At 37.1% G+C, this 22,339-nt stretch overlaps 5 protein-coding genes and 1 non-coding gene across 6 annotated transcripts; 4 read left to right on the plus strand and 2 right to left on the minus strand.

The window, feature by feature from the left end:
- Positions 1-994: 994 nt before the first annotated feature.
- On the minus strand, positions 995-2,317 carry LOC106310807 (E3 ubiquitin-protein ligase ATL42-like). Its single transcript, XM_013748032.1, has one exon. The coding sequence runs from the start codon at positions 2,284-2,286 to the stop codon at positions 1,024-1,026; it is 1,263 nt and encodes a 420-aa protein (XP_013603486.1). The 5' UTR covers positions 2,287-2,317; the 3' UTR covers positions 995-1,023.
- A 1,794-nt stretch (positions 2,318-4,111) lies between these two features.
- LOC106308827 (uncharacterized mitochondrial protein AtMg00810-like) lies at positions 4,112-4,690 on the plus strand. Its single transcript, XM_013745944.1, has one exon. It carries the CDS (start codon positions 4,112-4,114, stop codon positions 4,688-4,690), a length of 579 nt encoding a protein of 192 aa, XP_013601398.1.
- A 5,237-nt stretch (positions 4,691-9,927) lies between these two features.
- Positions 9,928-10,009, plus strand: TRNAS-GCU. Its single transcript has one exon. It is a non-coding gene; the product is annotated as a tRNA-Ser (tRNA).
- A 204-nt stretch (positions 10,010-10,213) lies between these two features.
- LOC106312133 (protein tesmin/TSO1-like CXC 5) lies at positions 10,214-13,797 on the plus strand. The gene is made up of 8 exons (XM_013749534.1): positions 10,214-10,838; positions 11,041-11,154; positions 11,434-11,611; positions 11,717-12,076; positions 12,158-12,258; positions 12,340-12,434; positions 12,521-12,874; positions 12,961-13,797. The coding sequence occupies exons 1-8, from the start codon at positions 10,573-10,575 to the stop codon at positions 13,191-13,193; spliced, it is 1,701 nt and encodes a 566-aa protein (XP_013604988.1). The 5' UTR covers positions 10,214-10,572; the 3' UTR covers positions 13,194-13,797.
- Positions 13,497-17,894, minus strand: LOC106312132 (peroxisomal fatty acid beta-oxidation multifunctional protein AIM1). The gene is made up of 18 exons (XM_013749533.1): positions 17,656-17,894; positions 17,489-17,560; positions 17,309-17,371; positions 17,193-17,249; positions 17,016-17,083; positions 16,840-16,921; positions 16,716-16,771; positions 16,324-16,626; positions 16,161-16,247; positions 15,894-16,068; positions 15,675-15,794; positions 15,372-15,537; positions 15,039-15,293; positions 14,849-14,970; positions 14,660-14,781; positions 14,429-14,577; positions 14,181-14,319; positions 13,497-13,796 (listed from the first exon to the last, which is right to left on the minus strand). The coding sequence occupies exons 1-18, from the start codon at positions 17,750-17,752 to the stop codon at positions 13,764-13,766; spliced, it is 2,166 nt and encodes a 721-aa protein (XP_013604987.1). The 5' UTR covers positions 17,753-17,894; the 3' UTR covers positions 13,497-13,763.
- Positions 17,895-20,367: 2,473 nt separating this feature from the next.
- LOC106309993 (glycine-rich cell wall structural protein 1-like) lies at positions 20,368-21,034 on the plus strand. The gene has a single exon (XM_013747182.1). It carries the CDS (start codon positions 20,451-20,453, stop codon positions 20,904-20,906), a length of 456 nt encoding a protein of 151 aa, XP_013602636.1. The 5' UTR covers positions 20,368-20,450; the 3' UTR covers positions 20,907-21,034.
- Positions 21,035-22,339: the final 1,305 nt, after the last annotated feature.

Genomic DNA, 22,339 nt, shown 5'->3' on the forward strand with positions numbered 1-22,339 from the left:
TTTTTTTTAAATGATGCTTTCTACTCATATATTTTTCTGATCATTTGTATCTTTAATAGCAAAAACTTTAAATTACTGATAACAAAATTTTCATTGTGGGATCAATAATTTTAGTAATTGATAATTTTAAAAAGATTATCAATGTTAGTTCAAAACTTTTATCAAAAAAAATTATTCAAAGTAAATTTTGAAACTAAAATATTTATTTATTCAATATGGTTTATAGTTTAATTTAGAATGATATATATACATATATATTTTAAATCTTAATAATTAATTAAATTAGACTTTTACTTATATGATTTTGTAATTATTTGTATTTTGTCATAACAAAAATTTTAAACCATGGATCGCAAAATTTGAATGTGAGACTTTTAACAGTTTTAGTAATTTATAGTCATTTTTTAAAATTCAAAATATAAAATATACAGAAAAATCTAAATTTTTATAATATGGTTATTGTGTTTTTTAAAAGTTATTTTAATAGTTTTAAATTAAACAAATTTGATAGAAGATACATTTTTTTTATCAGATCTTTATTATTCAAAATCATTAATTGTCATATATACTTTATCCACATTAGGCAATTCCGTAATCTTTATTTAAGGAAATAATAAATGACATTAATAAGGAATTTATGGTTAGTTTAATAAAAAGTTTATTATATAATTAGATGGGCCAACCTATTTCTCTAGTAATTCTAAGAATCATCCTAGTGATGACATGTGGCTACAAAAAGAAGTTGTAATGTTTCACAAATAATATATAGGGGATATAATTTAAATGAGCGTGGCTGCTTATTTACCAGGTTAGCTGACTTGTTCCATGAGATGAAAATAACAATTATTATTATTTTATAATAATTTACGATGTAAATTTGTTTATATATAAATCCTACTTATTTACACAAATTATCTTCGGATCTAACAAACATGTGTAAGAATATTTTTTTGTATATAACATAATCAAAACTAAATGTAACAAGCCTGTAAAAATTGCAATTCATGAAGGAAAATAAATAAACTAAACATTAAAGTGTTGGAATGTTGTATTAATTTGATTTCTTTTTTCTCTGTTAGCAAACCATTGAGCGGTTTTTCTAGCGATCGGCAGCCACAAACGCCGTCTTCTCTCCTCCGTCTCAGACGCAGTCGCTGCGGTTGGACCGCTGCAATCGCCATGAACCGCAATACTGAGTCTAGGAACCGTTGTGATCTCGGAGACCGATCTTCTTCCTGTCTCGGTCATAACACTTCTTGATTTCGAACCAGAGTCGTTGCTTTCCGACAACAACATAGTTTTCATGGAACTCAACTTGCTCTCCATATCTTCCTCGATCCGCAAGTTACCTCTTTGATCCTCTTCATTGCTTCTCCTAAATGAGAATCTCTCGCTGGAGATCGAACTAACCATCTCCGAATTCAAAAACATCAAATCCGATGAACTCACGTTGCTCCAACGATTCTTGAACACAACATCAGATACAAATATCCTGTGATTGAACTTATGCATCACTTTGTTCTCGTCTTTATCGTTTCCTTGTTGCTCAAGCAAGGGTTTTTCTTTATGACCTAGTTTTAGAATCTTCCTGAAACTCCCTCCGATGCTGAATCTCGATGAGCTACCAACTTCCTCTCTCTGTCTTCTTCTTCTCTCCTCTTCTTCTTCTTCTCTCTCGATGTAAAGCTCCAAACTCGAATCTTCTCTTCTCGCAGACTCATTCAAGAACCGAAAACTGTTTATATAAACAGAGGATTCTTCTTCGACTGAAACTCTGTTTCGGCAGAGAGGACACGTTGCGTGCTGTTCAAGCCACTGATCGATGCATCCGATGTGGAAAGCGTGACGACATTTAGGCAATAACCTAAGAATCTCAACACTTTCGAATTTAGACAAACAAACAGAACACTCAAGCCCTTGTTTTGATCCTTTCAAAGCTGAGAATCTAAACATAGGAAGTGACTCGATAGCTGTCTTGTCTAAACCGGAGAATCGAGCTGAGGAGTTAGTTGACCGGTTGAAGAAAAACCCTTGTCGGATCAGACGATCTTGCCGCCTACCGTCGCCGGAACCTGATAGGAGATCCATGTGGCAGCACTTAGCGTAGACGAGGAGCACGAAAGTGAGTGCGAACATGATGGCGAGAACTCCTGTGACGATGGCTAAACTCGGCTCGAAGTTTGCGACGAGATCGCCGTTACTGAGCGGAGGAGCAGGAGGCTGAGCTGAGACATAGTAATAACTGTGGAAGGTTGTAAGAAAGAAGAAAAAGAAGATTTGATACATCGGAAGAAGAAGAATAGAGAAAACCTTTTGCTTTTCTTGATTTTCTGAGAAAATGTACATAAGAAAAAGCCACTAACTTATAACCAAGACTAATTTATCTTCTTATTAATATATTAATGATAGTTGTTGAGAGATTAGATGGTAATGAACTCAAATTATATTTATAAAATACTGCTGCTGCACTCGCGGGAATTGTACAAGTCAACGACCAGCTGCATAAAATTCTGGTGCGTGTGTGATTAACCCGGCTCATTTCCTATCTCAGATCATGTGTTATTGTGTTAAGAACTTAAGACCAACTCACACGCTTGCAAAACTACTAATGGTACTAGTAGTGATACACAAAAACGAAGACATGAAGCTGAAAGGAAGATTTAGATGATTGAAGAGAATCCTGGATTGATATAATCAGACTCATATTATTTTATTCAGTTTAGAAGTAGTTTTAAGTCTTTTCTTAATTACATTTTGTGTAGCTTAAATTTTTGTGTCAATTCTCTTGCTAGAAAGTCCGGGTACGAAGTTACTTGTTTCCTAGCTATATAAATCATAACTAATCGTTACTCATTAGCAACAAATCATCCGAGGAACTAATCCTGACTTGGTGGTTATGGGCTTTAATCGACAAAAAGTTGAAAATGAGGAAACAAATAAGCATATAGAGAGAGATTATGCAATAACATAGTTAAAGATCCGAGCAAGCAAGCATAATCAATGTATCTTCCGAAAGGAAACTCATTTTACAAACCCTTCTTCCATTTGTTTACACAGATTCAAGGCACTACTGCGGCTGAATTTTCAGATACGAGCCGAGGCAGCTGTTGTTCCCATGAATTACTAAAGATGGCCTAATGAGTAATGATCGATCTTCCTATCCGTAGCTGGTTAAGCATTTCATGTAAATTTTATGGAATCTTACCATAAGGTATACTAAGATCAATTGGTGGCGAACAAAAAAAAATCAATTGGTGGCATGACATCGTTAGCATTTAGCAACAAAAAAAGAATCAATTCTCATATAAATCATAACTAGTCGTTAGCAACAAATCATCTAGAAACCTACTAATAACTAATTCTGATTTGGTGGTTATGGGCTTTAATCGACAAAAGTTGAAAATGAGGAAAAAAATAAGCATATAGAGAGAGATTATACAATAACATAGTGGAAAGCTCCTTTAAAATTTTGGCCTTGAGTTTGATCCAAGCAAGCAAGCATAATCACTGTATCTTTTTTGAAGAAAGGGTTTTCATAAATTGAATTGAAATACAACATACAAGCAAGAAAACAGAAGAAAATATAGGGAACTAGAGCACAAAAACTCAAATTGAAACAACAATTTCCACCCGAAAGAATTACTAAACCCAAGTTCTTAGTGTTTTCTATCACTGGTAATGGTAGACAACAAGAAAACAATCACATTAAGACCAATCACCAACGATAGAGAGAGGAGCCGCCAACAGCTGATAACCCTTACAAACAAAGCTTTCCCCGGCCTTGGCTGTCACAGCGGCATGAGAAGAGCACAGACTGAATTGGTGGCAAGATAATCACTGTATCTTCCAAAAAGTACTACTCATTACAAACCCTTCTTCCATTTGTTTACAAAGATTCAAGGCATTACTGCGGCTGATTTTCAGGTATGAGCCGAGGCAGCTGTCATTCCCATGAATAGTTAGAGATCTCTTAGATACCAGGTTTCTTGTGGATGGCGGCTACATCAGGGAAAGTGTAGACAAGACCTTGTTCTTCATGGAGAAAGAGAAAGACATAATCATTGTTCAAATCTATGTGGATGATATAATCTTTGGGAGCACGTCTCAAACAATGGTTGATGAATTTGTGGAGAACATGACGCAAAAATTTGAGATGAGTATGTGCGGTGAACTGAAGTACTTCTTGGTCTTACAGATTGTTCAATCAGAAAAAGGAGTATTCATATCTCAAAGCGCCTACGCACACAGTCTGGTGAAAATATTTGGACTTGAAGACAACAAGATTTCCAGAACGCCTATGAGTTCTGCCTTAAAACTTGCACGTGATGAAGCAGGAGAAGATGTTGACTCAAAGCTCTATCGAGGAATGATTGGCAGTCTATTGTATTTTACTGCGAGTAAACCAGATCATACGTTCAATGTTGGTGTTTGTGCAAGATATCAAGCAAAGCCAAAGGTGTCTCACTTAAACGCCGTAAAGAGAATCATCAAGTATGTCAAAGGAACGGAGAATCTCAGAATATACTACTCAAAGAACTCAAATGAAAACTTGGTGGGTTATTACGATGCAGACTGGGCAGGATGTGCTGATGACAGGAAAAGCACAAGTGGAGGATGTTTCTTTCTAGGAAACAATCTCATCTCTTGGCTAAGCAAAAAACAAAATTTTGTATCACTCTCTACGGCATAAGCATACTATATCGCTATGGGAAGCTGCTGCTCACAACTGATCTGGATGAAACAAATGTCAGCTGACTATGGAATGCGCTCGGGTCCGTTTCTTGTATACTGTGACAATAAAAGTGCGATTGATATCTCGAAGAATCCAGTTCAACATTCAAGAACAAAGCACATTGACATCAGGCACCACTTCATCAGAGAATTAGTTGAAGACAATCAGGTAGTCATCAACCATGTAGTTACTGATTCTCAATTGGCTGATATATTCACTAAATCTCTTGAATACAATCGATTTATCACTCTAAGAAATGCAATTGGAGTGTGTAATCTTGACCATTGAGTCAAGTTGTGCAGATATTAGTGCAGGCACTGACTCAGGATGTACGTATAATTCAGATTATGTTTGGACCTGAGAACGCTGTGGAAAAGAGCTGCTTGTTGTGCTGTCAATACTGTGAGGTACAGGTTTCGCGTCAATCTGTGGCCCTTCCCTCGTCTCAAAAGAGCCAGCAATGTTTCAGAAAGATGCTAAAAAAAAAGAAAAAAAGATAAAAGGGGGAAACAACAAGGGTTTCACAGCACGCATATAAAGGTTGAAAACCCACAGGATTGATAAAGGCACAACAATGTGAAAGGTAGCCATAAAAAGACAATCAGGTGCACCAGATCGTCCAATCTCCAAGAGTGATATGTGCAACCTGAATCAAGTGCTGAGCCAAGTCTTGCAGCACGCATCTTAAAAGGTAGAAAAAATGAATATGTAATCTATAAGCCAGCAGCCAGAAATTGGCCAATTGTGAGTCGTAACTTGTGTTTGATTACTATTCTGAGAGTCTTATGATACGCTATTGATTCACGAATGTGCTTGCATGACATTGAGCTTGGATGAGATAAATTAAAAGTGCAGGTCAAAACAGTGAAAAGGCAAAAAGGGAGGGACCAGAGTTGCAATTTCGGAATAGTTGGTTGAGTTTCCCTCTTAAGGGAAGTTGTGAGTCAGAAGCCCTAAATGGTTACTGTTTAAATCCAAAAACAGCTCCGCATATTCTCTGTTGTTCTCAATCGAAAAACAAAGATTCTCCCAGTTGATGGTAAGAACGAAGAAGATGGCTAAACGCGACATTGTAGTGACTTCGTGGACTCATGGAGAGGGTGAATCATCAACGCCTCATCTCACTAACGAAGGATCTGAGGCAACTCCTCCGAGGAAAGATCTGCTGTCGACGGCCTTGTTTCCAGAGATCACGGAGGAACTAGACGAATTTAACACTGTGCGTGAGAAGGAACTGTCGGAGGAAAGCAATGATCAACACACATCCTCTGTTCACGAAGAAGTTCAGATCGACAAGGTCACTGCGACATCATCTGACCCAGCGTCGCCAAAGCCTCTGTCTGCTCCAATCGAAACCGTGTCATCTGAATCTCCAAGATCCGGTAACTGATTCTATTTTGCTCCTCTCTCATGAAGAAAAAGAAGGATCTGTTGAAGAGGCAAAAGAACAGAGTCCGGATAACCCTGAGCAAGTTGAGAAGACACACGAAGATGCTCAGAATGCAGGGGTAGTATCTCTTGGGTCATCCTCTACCGAAATCTCTGAGAAGCAAGAAAGAAAGAAGAGAGTTATGAAGAGATTGGGATTAGGCAGCTCTAAGCGCCGAAAGACGTGAAAATCAGGAGCCTTGAATGCTGCTTCAGGTTCTCAAGTCATCCCTCTGAACACTTCAGTCTCCAGTCGTGTACGATCCAGAAAAGCTCCTGAGAGAGGTACTGTTGGTGAAAACTCACCAGTTAAAAAGAGGGTAGAGCAGTTTCTTCGTTGGAGCATCATTGTTGAACGTTTGGTGGACATGACAGAGAAGGATCAGTGGGTCTATGGGAAGATCATCGCAAAAGGGTTCTATGGGAACAACCGTTTCATCGCTCGACAACTTTGTTGAACCAGTCAGTGCCGAGTTCTATGCTAGTCTTCCTGTCACAAAGGTTGAAGCAGATGTAGAGGAAGTTGAGGTGCGGGTTCGTGGTCAGCTTTATCGCTTCTCGCCGACAATGATTAATGAGGTTCTGAAACTTGAACCCCTAGATGAAGATGAAGTCGATGAAGAGACTGCCCTTGATGGCATCTCGAAGTCTGAGCTGGCTGAGTTTCTCACTGAAGAAACTCGAAAGGAATGGGAAAATCTGACTACTGCTGATCTCTCTCCTCGGTATGGCGCTCTTATGATCATTGTTGCGCACAACTGGATTCCGTCTACGCACAAGACTCATGTCTCCATTGACAGAGCACGCTTAGTCTACAAGATGTCTCGGGGAATCCGCGTTGATATGGGAAGATTAATCTTCAAGCAAGTCATCAATCTTGGTGTGGTTCAGAAGAATGACTCTCGGTGGTTGATCTTTCCTCGCCTGATCATGAGCATTCTCCAAAAACAACATCACGTTTCTCTTCTTTCGGGTGAGAAAGCTCAAGCCCAGTGGCCTACACGAAAGACAAGCGATTTGGTGAGATATATGAACAACGTGTAGCCAAGGCAAAGAGTAAGGCGAAAGAGGTAGGAGAAGGAAAACTGTCATCTCGATCGACTCGCATGCCTCCTCCTGTGCCATCACCCTCAATAGCTCCAGCTTCAAGCAACAGGACTGGACCGAGAGGTTTCATTGTACATGACCTTGGCTCTGTCTCCATACCTCAGGGCTTACTCACTCAGGAAGATCTCCAAGCCGTACTACAGCAAACGACCCGAGCTCTTCAAGCACTGACTGACATTGTTCAAGATCTGAGTCGCTCTGTTGCAGGTTAGCAACTATCTCTGTAATTGGGACAAGTTCTTATATGTGTGTTTTTAACCCATGCGCTCTCAAGCAGGGGGAGAAGATGGGGATTGAGATGAAGAAGGGCTAAGTTTGTGGGGGAGCAACTGTTTTTTATTTATCGTTCTATGTACTTGCTGCAATCGTTTTTATCCTATTGTTCAGACTGATCATGGTTTATGAGGGAGTATTTATGTGTGTTGTCTTTGTTAAGATGTATTAAATACTTGAACTCAATTATTAGGATAATATAAGTATGCTTTTGGTTGCTTTGAGATTTGTGAGTTTGTCCTTGGTTGTTTCTTGTTCTTGTGTATTGTATGTTACTTCATCTCAGGTACTTGTGAGACGCGAGGATTAAAAAAGGGGAGATTGAAGATGTATGGTCAAGACGGAGCTGTAGTAGTTCATGAAACACGACATGAACTACGACATCAGACGAAGATACAAGAGTTGTTCGAGTCGGTTAAAGAGCATTAAAGAAAGATTTACTAAAGAAGTCAGTACAAATCTATACTATTAAAGCAGGATCTTATTGTCATAATTACCTTAGGGGCATGTTTCCTTCACTAACATTGCATGTTTCATTAAGGGCAATTAAGTAATATTAATAACAAATCTATATTGGGTCATTATTTTTGGATCCAGCCCAAATCAAATCTCTCTTGGGCCATTTAGGCCTATTAAAAAATCAGATTCAATTCTCACCTTTTTTTTTTCCTTTGGACCATTGAGTCCAAGTTCAAATAATTTTTTTTCAACTATTCTTAATTATTATTTTTTTCTTTTCTTAATATAATTTAAGCATTCATAAAAATAATTGAATTTTTTTATTGAAAAGTATAAATCTTTATTAAAAGTATATAATTTTTTAATTAAAATATTAACCCCATAATAAAATTAATTTATCAGAGTTATACCAACTTAATTCATTAAAAAAATAAAGTTTAATTTTTTTAACATAAATAGTCATTTAAAATGAAATACGATAAATAAAGATAAAATTTTTAAGTCTTTTATAAAATAAAACACAAATATATGAAAATGTGACATTTACTAAATATTTGTCAATTGAAAAAAAAAACAAAAATAAACCCGCGCTTTCAAAGCGCGGGTCAGAATCTAGTGAAGTATTGAAGAAGAAGCAATCGAGCTTAGAGAAAAAGGAAGATTGGCTTATTCGCTGAAGAAGCATATATGGAAAGTTTCCATTAGATAGATTTTAGATCTAGGGTTTTCCTCTAAAAGTATAAAGAGGAGTCTTAGCATTGCGTGGCCAGTTAACACACAGAGAGAGCTTTTAGCAATAGCAAGGTTTACAAGTCCGAATAAGGAGAAGCAAAGCGTGTAGGGGTTAAGAGTTTGAGTGGTTCATATACTGCTTCAAGTCTGTGAACAAGAGATGCTAGTCAACAAGTCAAGGTTTGTCTTGAGCTTGCTTGAAGAATTGCTTTTAAGAAGAACTTGTATGAGCTTTTAAAAGAATTAATCTAGTCGTATTTCTTGGAAAGAATTGTTCATGTGCTACTGTGTGTTCTAGTTGGTGTAGCTTGATTATCTTACATTAACAAAAACTTATTATTATATGAGAAAATGACTAGGATAGCACTAAAAAAGTTTTTGTTACATATATAGCTTCTAAGAATAAAAATGACCAAAATAGCATTTTAATGTTTTATCAAAAGAGATAAATATACATTTAAACTCCAATGGTAAATTAATTTAGACATTAGGGTTTAGAGTTAAAGGATGAAATTTATGATTTAGGGTTTAGGGTTTAGGGTTTAGGGTTTAGAGTTTAAGGTTTAGAGTTTAGGGGTGGAGTTTACGGTTTAGAGTTAAGGGGTGGGGTTTAGGGTTTAGGGTTTAGAGTTGGGGAGTGGGGGTTTTAGGATAAGATTTCGAATTTTGAAAAATAAAAAAAAAATTCAAAACATAAAATGCTCTTTTGGTCATTTTAGTTTTTGAAGTCTATTTTTGTGACATAAACTTAGAAATGTGCTATTTTGGAGATTTGCCCTTATTATATTCACAATAGAATTATCTTTATATTTTCTTAACACTTAATATATTTTTGATGAGATTTAATAGTATTATATCTTAAACCACACTAAGGTTCTATACAATATATATTATATACATAATATAATATAATATAATTAATATAAATGTCAAATCTCAAAAATAACAATTAATGATTTTTTTCAGCAAATAACGATTAATGTCTATGCACTAAAATCAAAAATTATTTTTTTATTTTAGAATAAATATATCTTAAAATAAGAAATCTAAATAAAGAAACTTCTATAAATTAATAACTCTATAAATTAATAAAATTTCAAAATCCTAATGTTATTAATTTATTATAGTGGTTCTACTGCTCCGAAAAAGAAACTTGCGTTTAAAATATTTACGATCGAACTATACTATAACGTCAAGTCGCTTTGGCCGAGTGGTTAAGGCGTGTGCCTGCTAAGTACATGGGGTTTCCCCGCGAGAGTTCGAATCTCTCAGGCGACGTTTTATTTTTATATGTTCTCATAGTTTTATAAATATATGGGGCTTTTTGGATATTTAATCGGACGGTAGAAAGGGAAGCAAAACCTAAAGCTTATATGAATTCAAACCGTTAGATTGTTATATTTAACAAGATCCGTACGATCAGAAAATAACGGAAATCGAGCCGTCGAATATAATCCAGAAAAATTAAAATTTCAAAAAAACATGTTAGAGAGATGCTGTGGAAGAAGAAGAAGATGAGCAAAAACCGAAAGTGTTCACCTTTAATTCCTTTTCGCCATCGTCTTTGTTTCGTGAGCTAAATCCCAATAGAACCCTAATTTCTCCCATCCCTCTCTCTTTCAAAGCTTATCCCTTTATCAAAATTCAAAGTCTCGTCTGAGCTCTTAACAGCCGCCGAATCTGTTCTTTTTCTCTTTTTTTTTTTCGCGCTCTGTCGCGGGATACGGATCTGGGTTTTTTCTCTTTGAGCTAATTTGTGATAACTTCTCGGTCGGGGGAAAATAGAAAAGGAAATTCTTTTCTGGGTTCCTTGGAAAGTTTTAAGATTTGAAAATTTTCAGATGGGTGAGGGCGGCGGCGGAGGAGGAGATTTCCCGCCAAAAAAGGACGGTGTATCTGATGAGTCTTGTTTCCCGGCGAAGAAGCCAGCAACGCAACTCGACTTCACTGGCGGTTCCGATGAGCATTCAGAGTCTCATACCGTCGTCACTCCCTCTGTTACTTCGCCGGTAACAACAACGCCGTCGCGGCTTCATCCGGTGGCACGACCGACGTTACCAGTGGTGACGTCACAGTCACAAATCCTTAACGCGCCAATCAGCCTTCCGTAAGTTTTTTTTTCAATTGCTTCGATAAGTGTTGACTTTTTTTTTTTGTGAAGAAAAATTCAAACTTTTTGGTGAAAAATGGTTTAAATCTTTTCAACCTTTTGAAGTAATTGGTGAAACGAGTTTAATTGAATCTTTCTTAGAACTCTTAATATTACCACAAAAGTTTTTGAATTTTTCAAATATTTCTTTTTTGAGCAGAAAGCAGCCGGAATCTCCAGAATCTAGAGCAAGGCCGCCTATAGTGGAAGGTAGAGATGGAACCCCTCAAAAGAAGAAGCACTGCAACTGCAAACTCTCACGCTGCTTGAAATTGTAATAAGTCTTTCCCATTCATGTTTAAGGGTTTGGCATTTATCAAATCTTTGTTATGTTGTAGTTTATGTATATGGTTTATTGCTTCTTAAACATGTTAAGTATGATTATTTAGACTACACAAACTATTGCATATAGTGTCCTTTTGCAGCTGCATTTCTTGGAACGTTTAGATAATCAACTCTTTTTTTGCTGTTGTTAGTTGTGGATTTGTGCATTAACAGTTTCTGATTCGGCTTTAGTTTTACACCTCCACAATCTTTGACTCTGATGCATCAGGTATTGTGAGTGCTTTGCGTCGGGAACATACTGTGATGGTTGTAACTGTGTCAACTGTTTCAACAATGCTGATAACGAACCCGCAAGACGCGATGCTGTCGAAGCAACTCTGGACCGGAATCCAAATGCATTCAGACCCAAAATCGCTAGCAGTCCACATGGTGCAAGGGACAAAAGGGTACTCAAGCTGTTTAAGGCTTACTCAACGTTGCTGATTAAAAAAACAATTACATTTTTCAGTTGTTAGAAGACTTAAACCTGTTGAGATTTGTCTTTTTTGCAGGAAGAGATTGGTGAAGCTGTGTTGTTAGGGAAACATAACAAAGGATGCCACTGCAAGAAATCAGGATGCCTTAAGAAGTACTGCGAGTGTTTTCAAGCGAACGTTCTTTGTTCGGAGAACTGCAGATGCTTAGGTTGCAAAAACTTTGACGGAAGTGAAGAGAGACAAGCTTTGTTTCATGGTGAACATGCCAGCAACATGGCTTATCTCCAACAAGCAGCAAATGCAGCCATTACTGGAGCTGTTGGTTCCTCCGGCTTTGCTCCTTTCCCAGCACCTAAGAGAAGGAAAGGTCAAGATATTTCTTTCAACCAAGCGACCAATGATTCGTCTATGCATAGACTTGGCCAGTTTCAACAGGTTCATAACTTCCCAATTAGTCTTGGATGCATTTTGGTATCCACTGCTTGGTGAATTGAAAATCTTGTTAACGGTATTTAGGCAAGTAATGGAAGAACTAGTGGACCAACCTCAGGTACATCTCCGGCAAATGTTGCTAGGGCTAGTGGCAATTCATCAGCTCCATCAAAGTTTGTATATAGGTGAAGTTTCTGGTCTTCACAAGTTATATAGTTGATCCAAAGAGCTGCGTAAAACTGATTTATATGTTGTATTTTTTGAAGGTCTCTCTTAGCAGAGATAATCCAACCGCAGGATGTGAACGCACTTTGCTCAGTTTTGGTCGCTGTAGCTGGAGAAGCAGCAAAGACATCAACAGGTTAAACTTTGAGTGAAAAGCTCTGTATTGCTGATGTTTTAGCTCTGTGTGAGTTATTCATTGATCTTCCTTTGAATGTTTCTTAGATAGAAGAAATGAAACAGAGAAACGGGTTGAAGATCAAACAGAAACATCTTTAGCTTCTTGTAACTCACAAGGCAATAAAGATGCCAGTGATGTCGAGATGATTGCAACTGATGGAAATCAAGCTGATGGTTCTAACGGAAGGCCGCTGTCTCCAGCAACTTTGGCTTTGATGTGTGATGAACAAGACAGTCTCTTCATGGTAGCAGCAGCTGAACCTAGTGGTTCAGTGGACACTGGTGGCTGCGGAACAAACCCACAGGGGCAGTCAGAGACTTACGCAGAGAAGGAGAGACTGGTGTTAACCAAGTTCAGAGATTGCCTTACTCGACTTATCTCTTACGCAGATTTCAAAGGTACAGCGAAGTTTCTCGTGCTTCACACCACAACTTATAGAAGAAGCTCTCTTCTCTAAAGTTAGTTAAGTTTGTTGCTTTTGCAGAATCAAAGTGTTCATATTTAGCTAGAAGTCATATACAGTCACCCTCAACAGCTCCAACGGTGACTGTGAAAACCGAGAATGGGATTCAGCAAAGACCACCAGTTGTAAATGGAGCTTCACTAACCACTACTCAACCTACACTCAACAAACCACAGCTGTTGCAGCTGACGACCACAACAAGCACTCATCATCCTCATAAACCTCCAGCTCCAGAGGAGAATAAAGACCTCTGAGTCAAATAAAGTGTACTCTACGTAGGACAACAATAAGTTTACCAGAGAGAACATAAACAACATGGTGAAATCCGCCTCACCACCGCCACATTGGCAGGTGAATTAGAGAGTAATAGACTTAAGTTTTCGCTCTTTCTTTTCTCTTCCTTTTCTTCTCAAGTCTACTCTCCAAAGCCCCAGGCTGGTGTAGATTCTGCAGAGCTTTGTTTCTTTACTACACAGAGTTTTATATTACTAGTTAGTATGTTGTGTTCTTTGTTGCTTCTTCTGCTGTAGAATTTGAGATTAACATAGAGTAATAAATAATAAATCCCTAATTTTACAAAAGATGTAAATGTGTCAATATTTTCTATGACCAGAACAAGTAACCATATCTGAGAACGATGTCAGTCATTACAAACATTTTTATTAAGAACATAACAAAAAAATTTACTGTTTAAAAGGAAATTCTTTGAAATAAGAGACTGATTTATTCTCATTTAGTGACTTAACACTTTCAGCCTCTCCTGCTTAAACATGTTCCAACCCATCTTTTGCTGCTTTCTTCTTAAACTCTCTTTTTTTGTGCATTCACAGTCGAGACCTCGACGATTTAGGTTCACTCTGCAGCCAGAAAAAAAACATAGATTTCACTAAAAATTACTATGCAAAAGACAGGAAAATGAATAAACTGATGCATTCATAAGCTTGGATACATTTATTTCATAGCTATAAGTAAGCGTCTACATTCTTTGTTCTAGCCACACTACAAAAACAATCCTACAACCTAATGGCTTAGTCTCAAGATATTGTTTATCTCTCTCTAAATATGATTGGCAATTGAATCCAAGGTCCAATGTTAACCGGTGATTTCAGCAGATGAAACCATTTAATCATTCACCTTAAACTTTTATTCTCATATCATCAGTAGATTTGTCTATAAACATGGTTGAAAACTGTGTTCTCTTGCCACATCACAAATTGAAAAGAAAAGTTGAGAGACTTTACCAAAAGCATTCCTTTCGTTGCCCTTTCCTCCAGATACCTTGATGGTTTGAAAAAGCCACCATAAGTCTCTGACAGTCTCTTCAGCCTTTCATATATGTACTTAGGTCCAACCGTGTCTGCCCAGAAGAGAAGTCCCCCACTGCAACAAGGAAGATACAAAATGTTTACCTTTGGAACGGAAAAAAGCTTGTTGATATAGTCTCTGACTTGTTAGCAAATGACAAACAAGATGAATTTATAATCCTCACCGGTAAGAAGGAAAACTCATTCCAAGGACAGAAGCAACGTCCAAGTCTGAGGCTCGGATCACAACTCCTTCATCAAGTACACGGCACGCCTCGTTAACCACAGGGAACAAGATCATCTCAACAATCTCTTTATCAGTTACTGATATAGGCTGCAGAACAAGGACAAGGATACTTTATATTAAAAAATGGACCCAAATGTGCATAAATTTAAGAAGGACAAGGCTTCCTCACTTTCCCACCGGGCATGATATTGGTAAGTTTCCTTGATTCCTCAACAACAGAAAGCACTGATGAATCAGGTTTTGGTTTGCTTCCCTTCTCGTAAATATAGTATCCTCTCCCGTTGATCTTCCCTGAAAGCACCATATTTTTATAAATGAGCAGATGAGAAATCAGCAAAGGCCAAGATCTATGACATACCGTTTCTCCCGCTCTTAAGCAGAAGCTCTGTCAATGGAGAACTGAACATTCGGTCACCATAAGCCTTGGCATATATATCCTTAACTGCTATGCCAATCCCGTGTCCAGCCAAATCACCTAGCCTGAGAAGTTAAATCAGTTGCTGATATAGTCATACAGCAACACAACGAGACAAGGAGGAGAGATGTACTGGAAAGGGCCTAATGGCAAGCCGAAAGAGGTAATAACACTGTCGACTCTGAACAAATCAACACCTAGGTTGACCAACATGTGTGCAGCTTGTGAATACGGAAAGAATGTCCTATTCACTGCAAAGCCTATGCAGTTCCCAACCACCACGGGGACTTTCTTTATGGCCTTTCCAAGCGCCATGAGATCAAGAATCACCTGCGCAGAAGTATTCTCTGTACGAACTATCTCCAGAAGGGTCATCAGATGTGCCGGGCTATAGAAAGACAAAACTTACATTATAACATTCAAAAATGATATAAAATCTTCTTGACATTTGAAAATGTAGAATGACCTGAAGAAATGTGCGCCAACAATGCGATCTTTTGAGTTAGTTTTCTCCCCAATTACGTTGAGGTCGATAGTAGATGTGTTGCTAGCCAATATGCAATGTGGTGGACAGACCTCTTCGATTTCTTTGAATATCTTTTGTTTCAACTGAATGTTTTCAATCACTGCCTGCAAAAAAGGTACGAGGAGCAACGCCTTATAGTCAGAGGAAACATCTATACACTAGTTGACCCTCTCTTAGAACTAGCTAGATTTTGGATATACTTGAAACCAAAGAGAAGGAGAGATAACAGTAGGGGGGGGGGCTCTATGACCATGTCCACGTCTTTGAACTCTGTGTAATCGAGTACTCCCTTGAGCAAAGAGAAGGCCTTGCCTGCTTTATCTTGTGTCAGTTTTCCCCTAGAAACCAAGCCTTTGAGATTTGCTGTCACAAGAAAAAAACTCACTTCATTTCATCTATTAAGACCAAGATAGATACTTCTAGTAAGTAGCAATTGGATATGTTCTGGATAGAGATAAGAACCTTCAACTGATTTTATTCCCTTGAGAAGGTATTCTGAGTTTATTTCTTTGAGCAAGACTCTTATATTGCTTAGAAGCAGAGCAGTAGCGATGCCAGAACCCATCAGACCTCCACCAATCACTGCAACTTTTTTCATCGGTCTCGGTTTCAATCCAACGTCAGTTACCTTAGGCACCTGAAAAAGTGTTTTAAAAGAAGCTAACGATGAAGGTTGAATGTGGAAACTAGAACTACTAGGAGATACGAACACAGTGTCATTAATTTCACCTTTGATGTTGCACGCTGTGCAAAGAAAACATGAACAAGAGCCTTTGCAGTGTCTGAGAGTACTAATTGCTTGAAACTTTCTGCTTCCTGCACAGTGATCAATGTAAAGAAATTCAAATAAATGATAAATACAGTAAACGTTGAATCCTAAAGAAAAGCTTACCTTGAGAACCCCACTATATCCTCCATGGATGATTCCATCTTCAATCACCTCAATGCAGGCATGGTGCTGAGGCATATTTGGGGCTATCCTCTTGGCTAGTTGTCTTGCATTCCTCAATATAGCGCGAGCTTCAGATAAAGAACCAATTTTGTCTGTCCTGTGCAGTGACCGCAAAAAGGGTTTACGTCCAGCTGCAATGTCTAGAGCCCAGTTTCTGGACGTGGTCAACAAATCTCCAGGCGGTACCAAAGCGTCAATAAGACCAAGTTTATACCCCTCCTCTGAGGATATCGACTTTGAAAGCTACAAAAGTTAACAAAATTCTCAGTAAACCAAACCAGATGTAATGAAAACTGTTGGTAACTGCAGAAAACGACATCCTTATTCCTTACCAGTATCATATTAGCTCCTTTCTCAAGGCCTACTAATCTAGGAAGACGTTGGGTTCCTTCATAAACACAATTAGCTTTGATTAGTTACCAAGTACTATTGAAAGAAGATCAAACAAATCTATACCTCCAAAACCAGGAATAATCCCAAGTGTCAACTCTGGTAAGCCTAGTTGAGCTTTTGGAGCAGCCACTCGAGCATGACAAGCCTAAAGAATATTGAATGACAGAACAATCAACACAAGCAACAGAAATATAAACTTTTTAAAGCACAAAGGGAAAATAAAATTGAAAAGTCCCAACCATTGCCAGTTCTAAACCACCACCAAGAGCGAGTCCTTCAACTGCTGCAACAAGCGGCTTCCTAGAGTCTTTAATAACAAAAAAAAAAAAAAAAACAGTATCAAACATCACAACGTGCAATAGTGTCAGACTATCTTATTGAGAAGCATATCAACCTAAACCAAAGTTAATTAATACCTTCCATCAGGTTGCACACAAGATCAACGGATACTTCAGGCATAAGCGATATATCACCTGACAAGAAACCATATTTTGTCAAAACACAGACACACAAAAGAAATAAACTTTCTTACCAGTCTTATGAACTTGCTGGAAGACATTGATGTCGAAACCACCCGAAAATCTTCCACCGTTCCCTGAGACACGAAAGTTCAAAACTTTCAATCTCTAGCTTAAAGAAAGAACACAGAAGACTATTAGAGATTAACGCTACACAACCCTTCAAAAGAAACTAAATTTTCATTTTTCTTTACCGGTCAACACGATGGCTTTAACATCACTTCTCTGATTAGCCTCTTGGAACTTCTCCTTCAACCCAGAAATAACTAAAGAATCCCACAAAATCAAAGATCAGCACAAAAAGAAAGCAACTTTAAGATAAAAGATCGTCAAATCATTCCAAAGTATCGAGCTTTTTTACTTTGACTTGCTAAAGAGTTAACAGGAGGATTCGAAATGGTGATCACAGCGACGCCATCGTTCCCCACTTCCATCGTCACTCCAATCTTCTTAGCCATAGCTTAACAACAGCAACAACCCAAGTAGTTTTGTTTTTTTCACCCAGAAAAGTTTGATGAGCTTTGTGGAAATGAAAAACTACTAGAGTTCGGTGCGTGAAAGCAGTTTTATTTGCTCAGTTTTAGAGTCCTGTGCGACCTGCTTAGCCGTTGTTAAAAATTCAATATTTTTTTGGAATAAAGTTAAAATTGGAAAGATAATGCGAACATGTATCATACTCCATAATATAATAGTAGAAGACGAACGAGATGGATACACTCAATTTGATGTCTCGGAGTTCCAACAGGGAGAAGACCACGGAAGTTCACATGTGGATCTCACGTATTTTACAGATATCTCTACAAATATCGCCAATATGATAGGTGTTCGAACTAGAATTCATGATCGACAGATGCATCAACAACTGAAAGATGATTTAGTTGAACATGTATAATTTAAATTTGGACGTGATGAAGACAACAATTGAGCTCGGATGCTTCTTTCAAATAATTCTCGTTTAGTTTACAGATCTTTATTTCATGTTTTGATTTTAAAAATCTATTATGTTGAAAATGATTTCTTTTATTATGTTTTCTGAAATAAAATAAAAAATTATAAAATTTTTTTTAATAAGAATTCCAAAATAAGATACTCGTAACGGAGGGAAAAAAAGTGTCAAGGTTCTTAAACCCAAATGGATAAACATGGTCTGAGTCGGATAAAGATCTGGTTTTTGATAAAAGTATTATCTTTCCTTTGATAAAGACAGATCAGGCGTTAAGTACATTTGTAACGTGACTGGATTCTATGTCCTAACTTGTTTGCTTAGCCATTTTTGTCATAAGCAACCAAACCTCTACTAATAAACAAGGCCGTATTAGCTTATACAATAAACAGGCCCAGCCCAACGAAAATTGAGGTCCATGGGCCATCAATTGCCGAAAACTTATATGGTTAGTCGTAAGACTTGTAATGTTTTCAGTGCTTGTAATCTTGGAATTTCATTCAGTTTGGGCTATTGATGTTTAGCTTTGACACTCTACATAGGTGCAATATGAAAATGATTTATCTAACTGTGAAAACAATATTCATAAAATTCGAGTCATGTTTAATGAGTTCAACCACCACGATATTTTGAAATGTTTTCATGGATCTACTTGTGAAAATAACATTAATAAAATGACCAGTTTCACATATATAAACACTATCATGTTCAAAACTTTTCAAAATATAAAATATAACAGTAAATTTATAACCTGTTTCAAAAAAGTATATTTATAACTTTAAATATATAGTATTAGAAAATAGGAAATTAAAATTAAGTTTGTGTGTAATATTCTGTATCTTAAATCAATTATTATTTTGATATATACATATATTTAAATGTATTAAGCTCATTCATCAAGTTTTTTTTTGTATACTTTATGAGTTAATAATCCCAAGAGAAGAGAGACACTGCTATTATAATGAAACTCTTTTGGTAAGAGGAGAAAAGAGCATTAAAGGAGGTGAAATAATTGAACTATAAGTCTATAAGTAAGGTCCAACGCTGTCCAGCGAACAACTATTTTAACTGGATTCACGCTGTCATTCTTAATGTTGCAGATGCATTATGATGCGTTGGATAGAATAATATTGTTACTTATCGAAATCTCGTGATCATCTACATTTTCAGTGACCATTTATATTCCACTTGTTTTGGGTGTTGTATAGTTCAGTTATGAATTATTACTCAGATGTATCTCAACTCCTTCAAAAAGATTTTGACCATATCCTAAATCCAAGTCCGTGTGCTTAAAATATGAAAAAGATTGTTTCTAAATATTACTTTTTAATTTTGTTAATCTTCCAACCTTGTCTATTCATGTATTTACATGCTCTATTTACTTGGGGCTTTGGATGCAGCCACATGCTCTGCATGCTCCCATTTATTGCACTTGTATTGTATATAGTATTATGTAATATACTATTTACATTACATTTTCGCTTTTATATCTACATATTTGGAATGAATATCAGTTTCATAAGTATATATAATATATCTACATCTGAACTAAAGGGCAGAGTTTTGGATACACATCAATCGTTCCTTATATGAGACTCATGATTATAAAACTTTGGTGTCAAATCTAATCTGCGTACGTTAACGACGCAAAAATACGTTCGTATCTCTAATATATATTAACATATAGAAACATATACGAGTTAAACGATAAAAACTCTGGTGGTAAAATCCCAAGAGCGCAAAGAAAGACTATTAAAACGAGAAAATTGGTTTAATATCACTTAGCCCTAGATGTTGACACTAAGAAAATCAATACGAAAAAAAGTAACTGTTACGTTGTTCTTTCGCTCCTCTTTTCGCCTTTTACTTTGAATGGAATTATTCATTGTTAAAAAAAAAAGAGAATCAATACGAAATTTTATAACTTATCTGCTCAATTTGTCTCTTTATAATTGATAACCCTAATTCTAACTGCATACAATAGAGCAGTAAAAGTAACTGTTTACGTGGATGATTCTGCATCCAACAAATAAGATATGAGATAGTCCAACATTCATTTACAAATTACAACTTATCTCCATCTGTCTTTATAACCCTAATTTTAACCATTCATTCTCCTATATAAGCCTCCCAATGTCTTATGCACTCTTCACTACTCTCTCTACTTAGCAAAAAGACACAACAAAGTTGGTTTACATAAAGAGTAACAAGAGATGGCAATTAAGTGTTTAGCCGTGTTCCTCGTTGCTCTCACGGTGGCTCAGTCCGTCACCGCCACAAGACCGGCACCGGCCAAGAATGTCGGAGCTGGTCTTGAAGACCAAAAGAACTTTGTTGCGTTTGCTGGCGTCGGTGGAGCTGCTGGAGTTGGTGGTGTTGGAACAGGTCTTGGTGGTGTAGCCGGTGGAGTTGGTGGTGTCGCCGGAGTTCTACCTGTAGGTGGAGTAGGCGGCGGAATTGGTGGTATTGGAGGTGGTGTAGGTGGTCTCGGTGGTGTTGGTGGTCTAGGGGGTGGTTCGGGTCTCGGTGGTGGAATAGGTGGTGGTTCAGGTCTCGGTGGCGTAGGTGGACTCGGCGGTGTAGGTGGACTCGGCGGTGTAGGCGGAGTCGGTGGTTTGGGAGGAATAGGCGGTGGAAGCGATTGCGGTGGCGTTCTACCTCACCCTTGATATTAAAAACGTTTTTTCTATATAAACCAAAGATCGATCCAAGGGTTTATAATGTTTGTATCAGTTTTCTAATGTTGTAAGTTTTTATTTTCCCGATGTTATGTTTAAGTCTTTGCTTGTTTTTTTCATGCTGTTTGTTACTCCCTCTATTCGTAAAAGAAAGATTTTATAGAGTATTCATGCATATTAAAAAAATAATAAATATTTACAATTAAATTTATTATTTATTTTACTGTAAATTTTCTAATAACAATTGACCAATAGTATTTAATTAATTCAAATATTTTCAATTAATTTTTCTTAAAAACATACAATTTATCAACATTAACTACTAAAAGTACCTTAAAATTCTAGAAAATCTATTATTTTGGAACAAAAAATAACTTCAGGAAATCCTCCTTTTTGGAACCGAAGGAGTATTAATTACTTGAGATAATACTTGTGCTATCAATAAATAGAGTATTTATTTTGTTTGCGTGAGGTAAAATAGTGATTCTTGTGCTCCAAGATATTCATGTAATTGCAGTTAGCATGCAGGACCGCACGAATATCGGTCTTAGAATTCTTTTGTAAAAGTCGACGAAAAACAAAAGCTCCTCTTACCGTGCGATTCCGTTGTAAGGAAAAAAAAATATTAGTTCTGTAGACTAACCAAATATCATTTACATGAACGATATATTTATCAACCATTATGAACGAGAGGAGTTATACATGCTTGAGTTATTTACTTCTTGCCAACAGTCTACGGCTTTTAACACCATATAAATAAAGCGACGACCCATAGATAAATAAAAAAGTGTTATAAACCAGATTGTGGATGACTCATAACCAAGAGATTATGATTTGTAATCTTTCCATTTATCTACGACGGTGTAATCTCCTATATAAGGAACCTCTATGTTATGAATAAAGATAAACTTTTCCATTATTTTTATAACACGTTATCAGCACGATTGATCTCTAAAACCCTAAGCTAAAAATATCGACCATAAACCCTAAATCTCTCTCTATTGCTAAAACCTAATCTCTATCGATCACCTCTCTTTGATCATGACCCTGATCTGTATTCGATCACTGATCTCTGCAAGTTTCAGTACACCTCAACTATTCCAGACTGAACGATCAGCCTGTTCCAGTCCGTGATCAAACTGTTCCAGATCTACGAGTTCTTTGACTGCAAGTACCAGCTCGCGTACCAACAATCCTGATCAGCTCAACCTAAGCTAACTCGCGGACTGCAAGGAAACAGTTTGGACCAGTCCGCGTAAGGTTCCAGTTTGTACCAGTCCACGTAAGCTCATTCTCTTGGTGGTACATTCAACCCATCAAAGGTTTAAGGTATACCTAAACTCTAAGAACCCAGAATCGAATGAAATAATGTTCAAAGTGAAACCCTAAAATCTGTAAACCCTAAATTACGTGTGCATGGATTG

The sequence above is a fragment of the Brassica oleracea genome, chromosome C8, assembly GCF_000695525.1.
Source record: "Brassica oleracea var. oleracea cultivar TO1000 chromosome C8, BOL, whole genome shotgun sequence".
NCBI lineage: Eukaryota > Viridiplantae > Streptophyta > Magnoliopsida > Brassicales > Brassicaceae > Brassica > Brassica oleracea.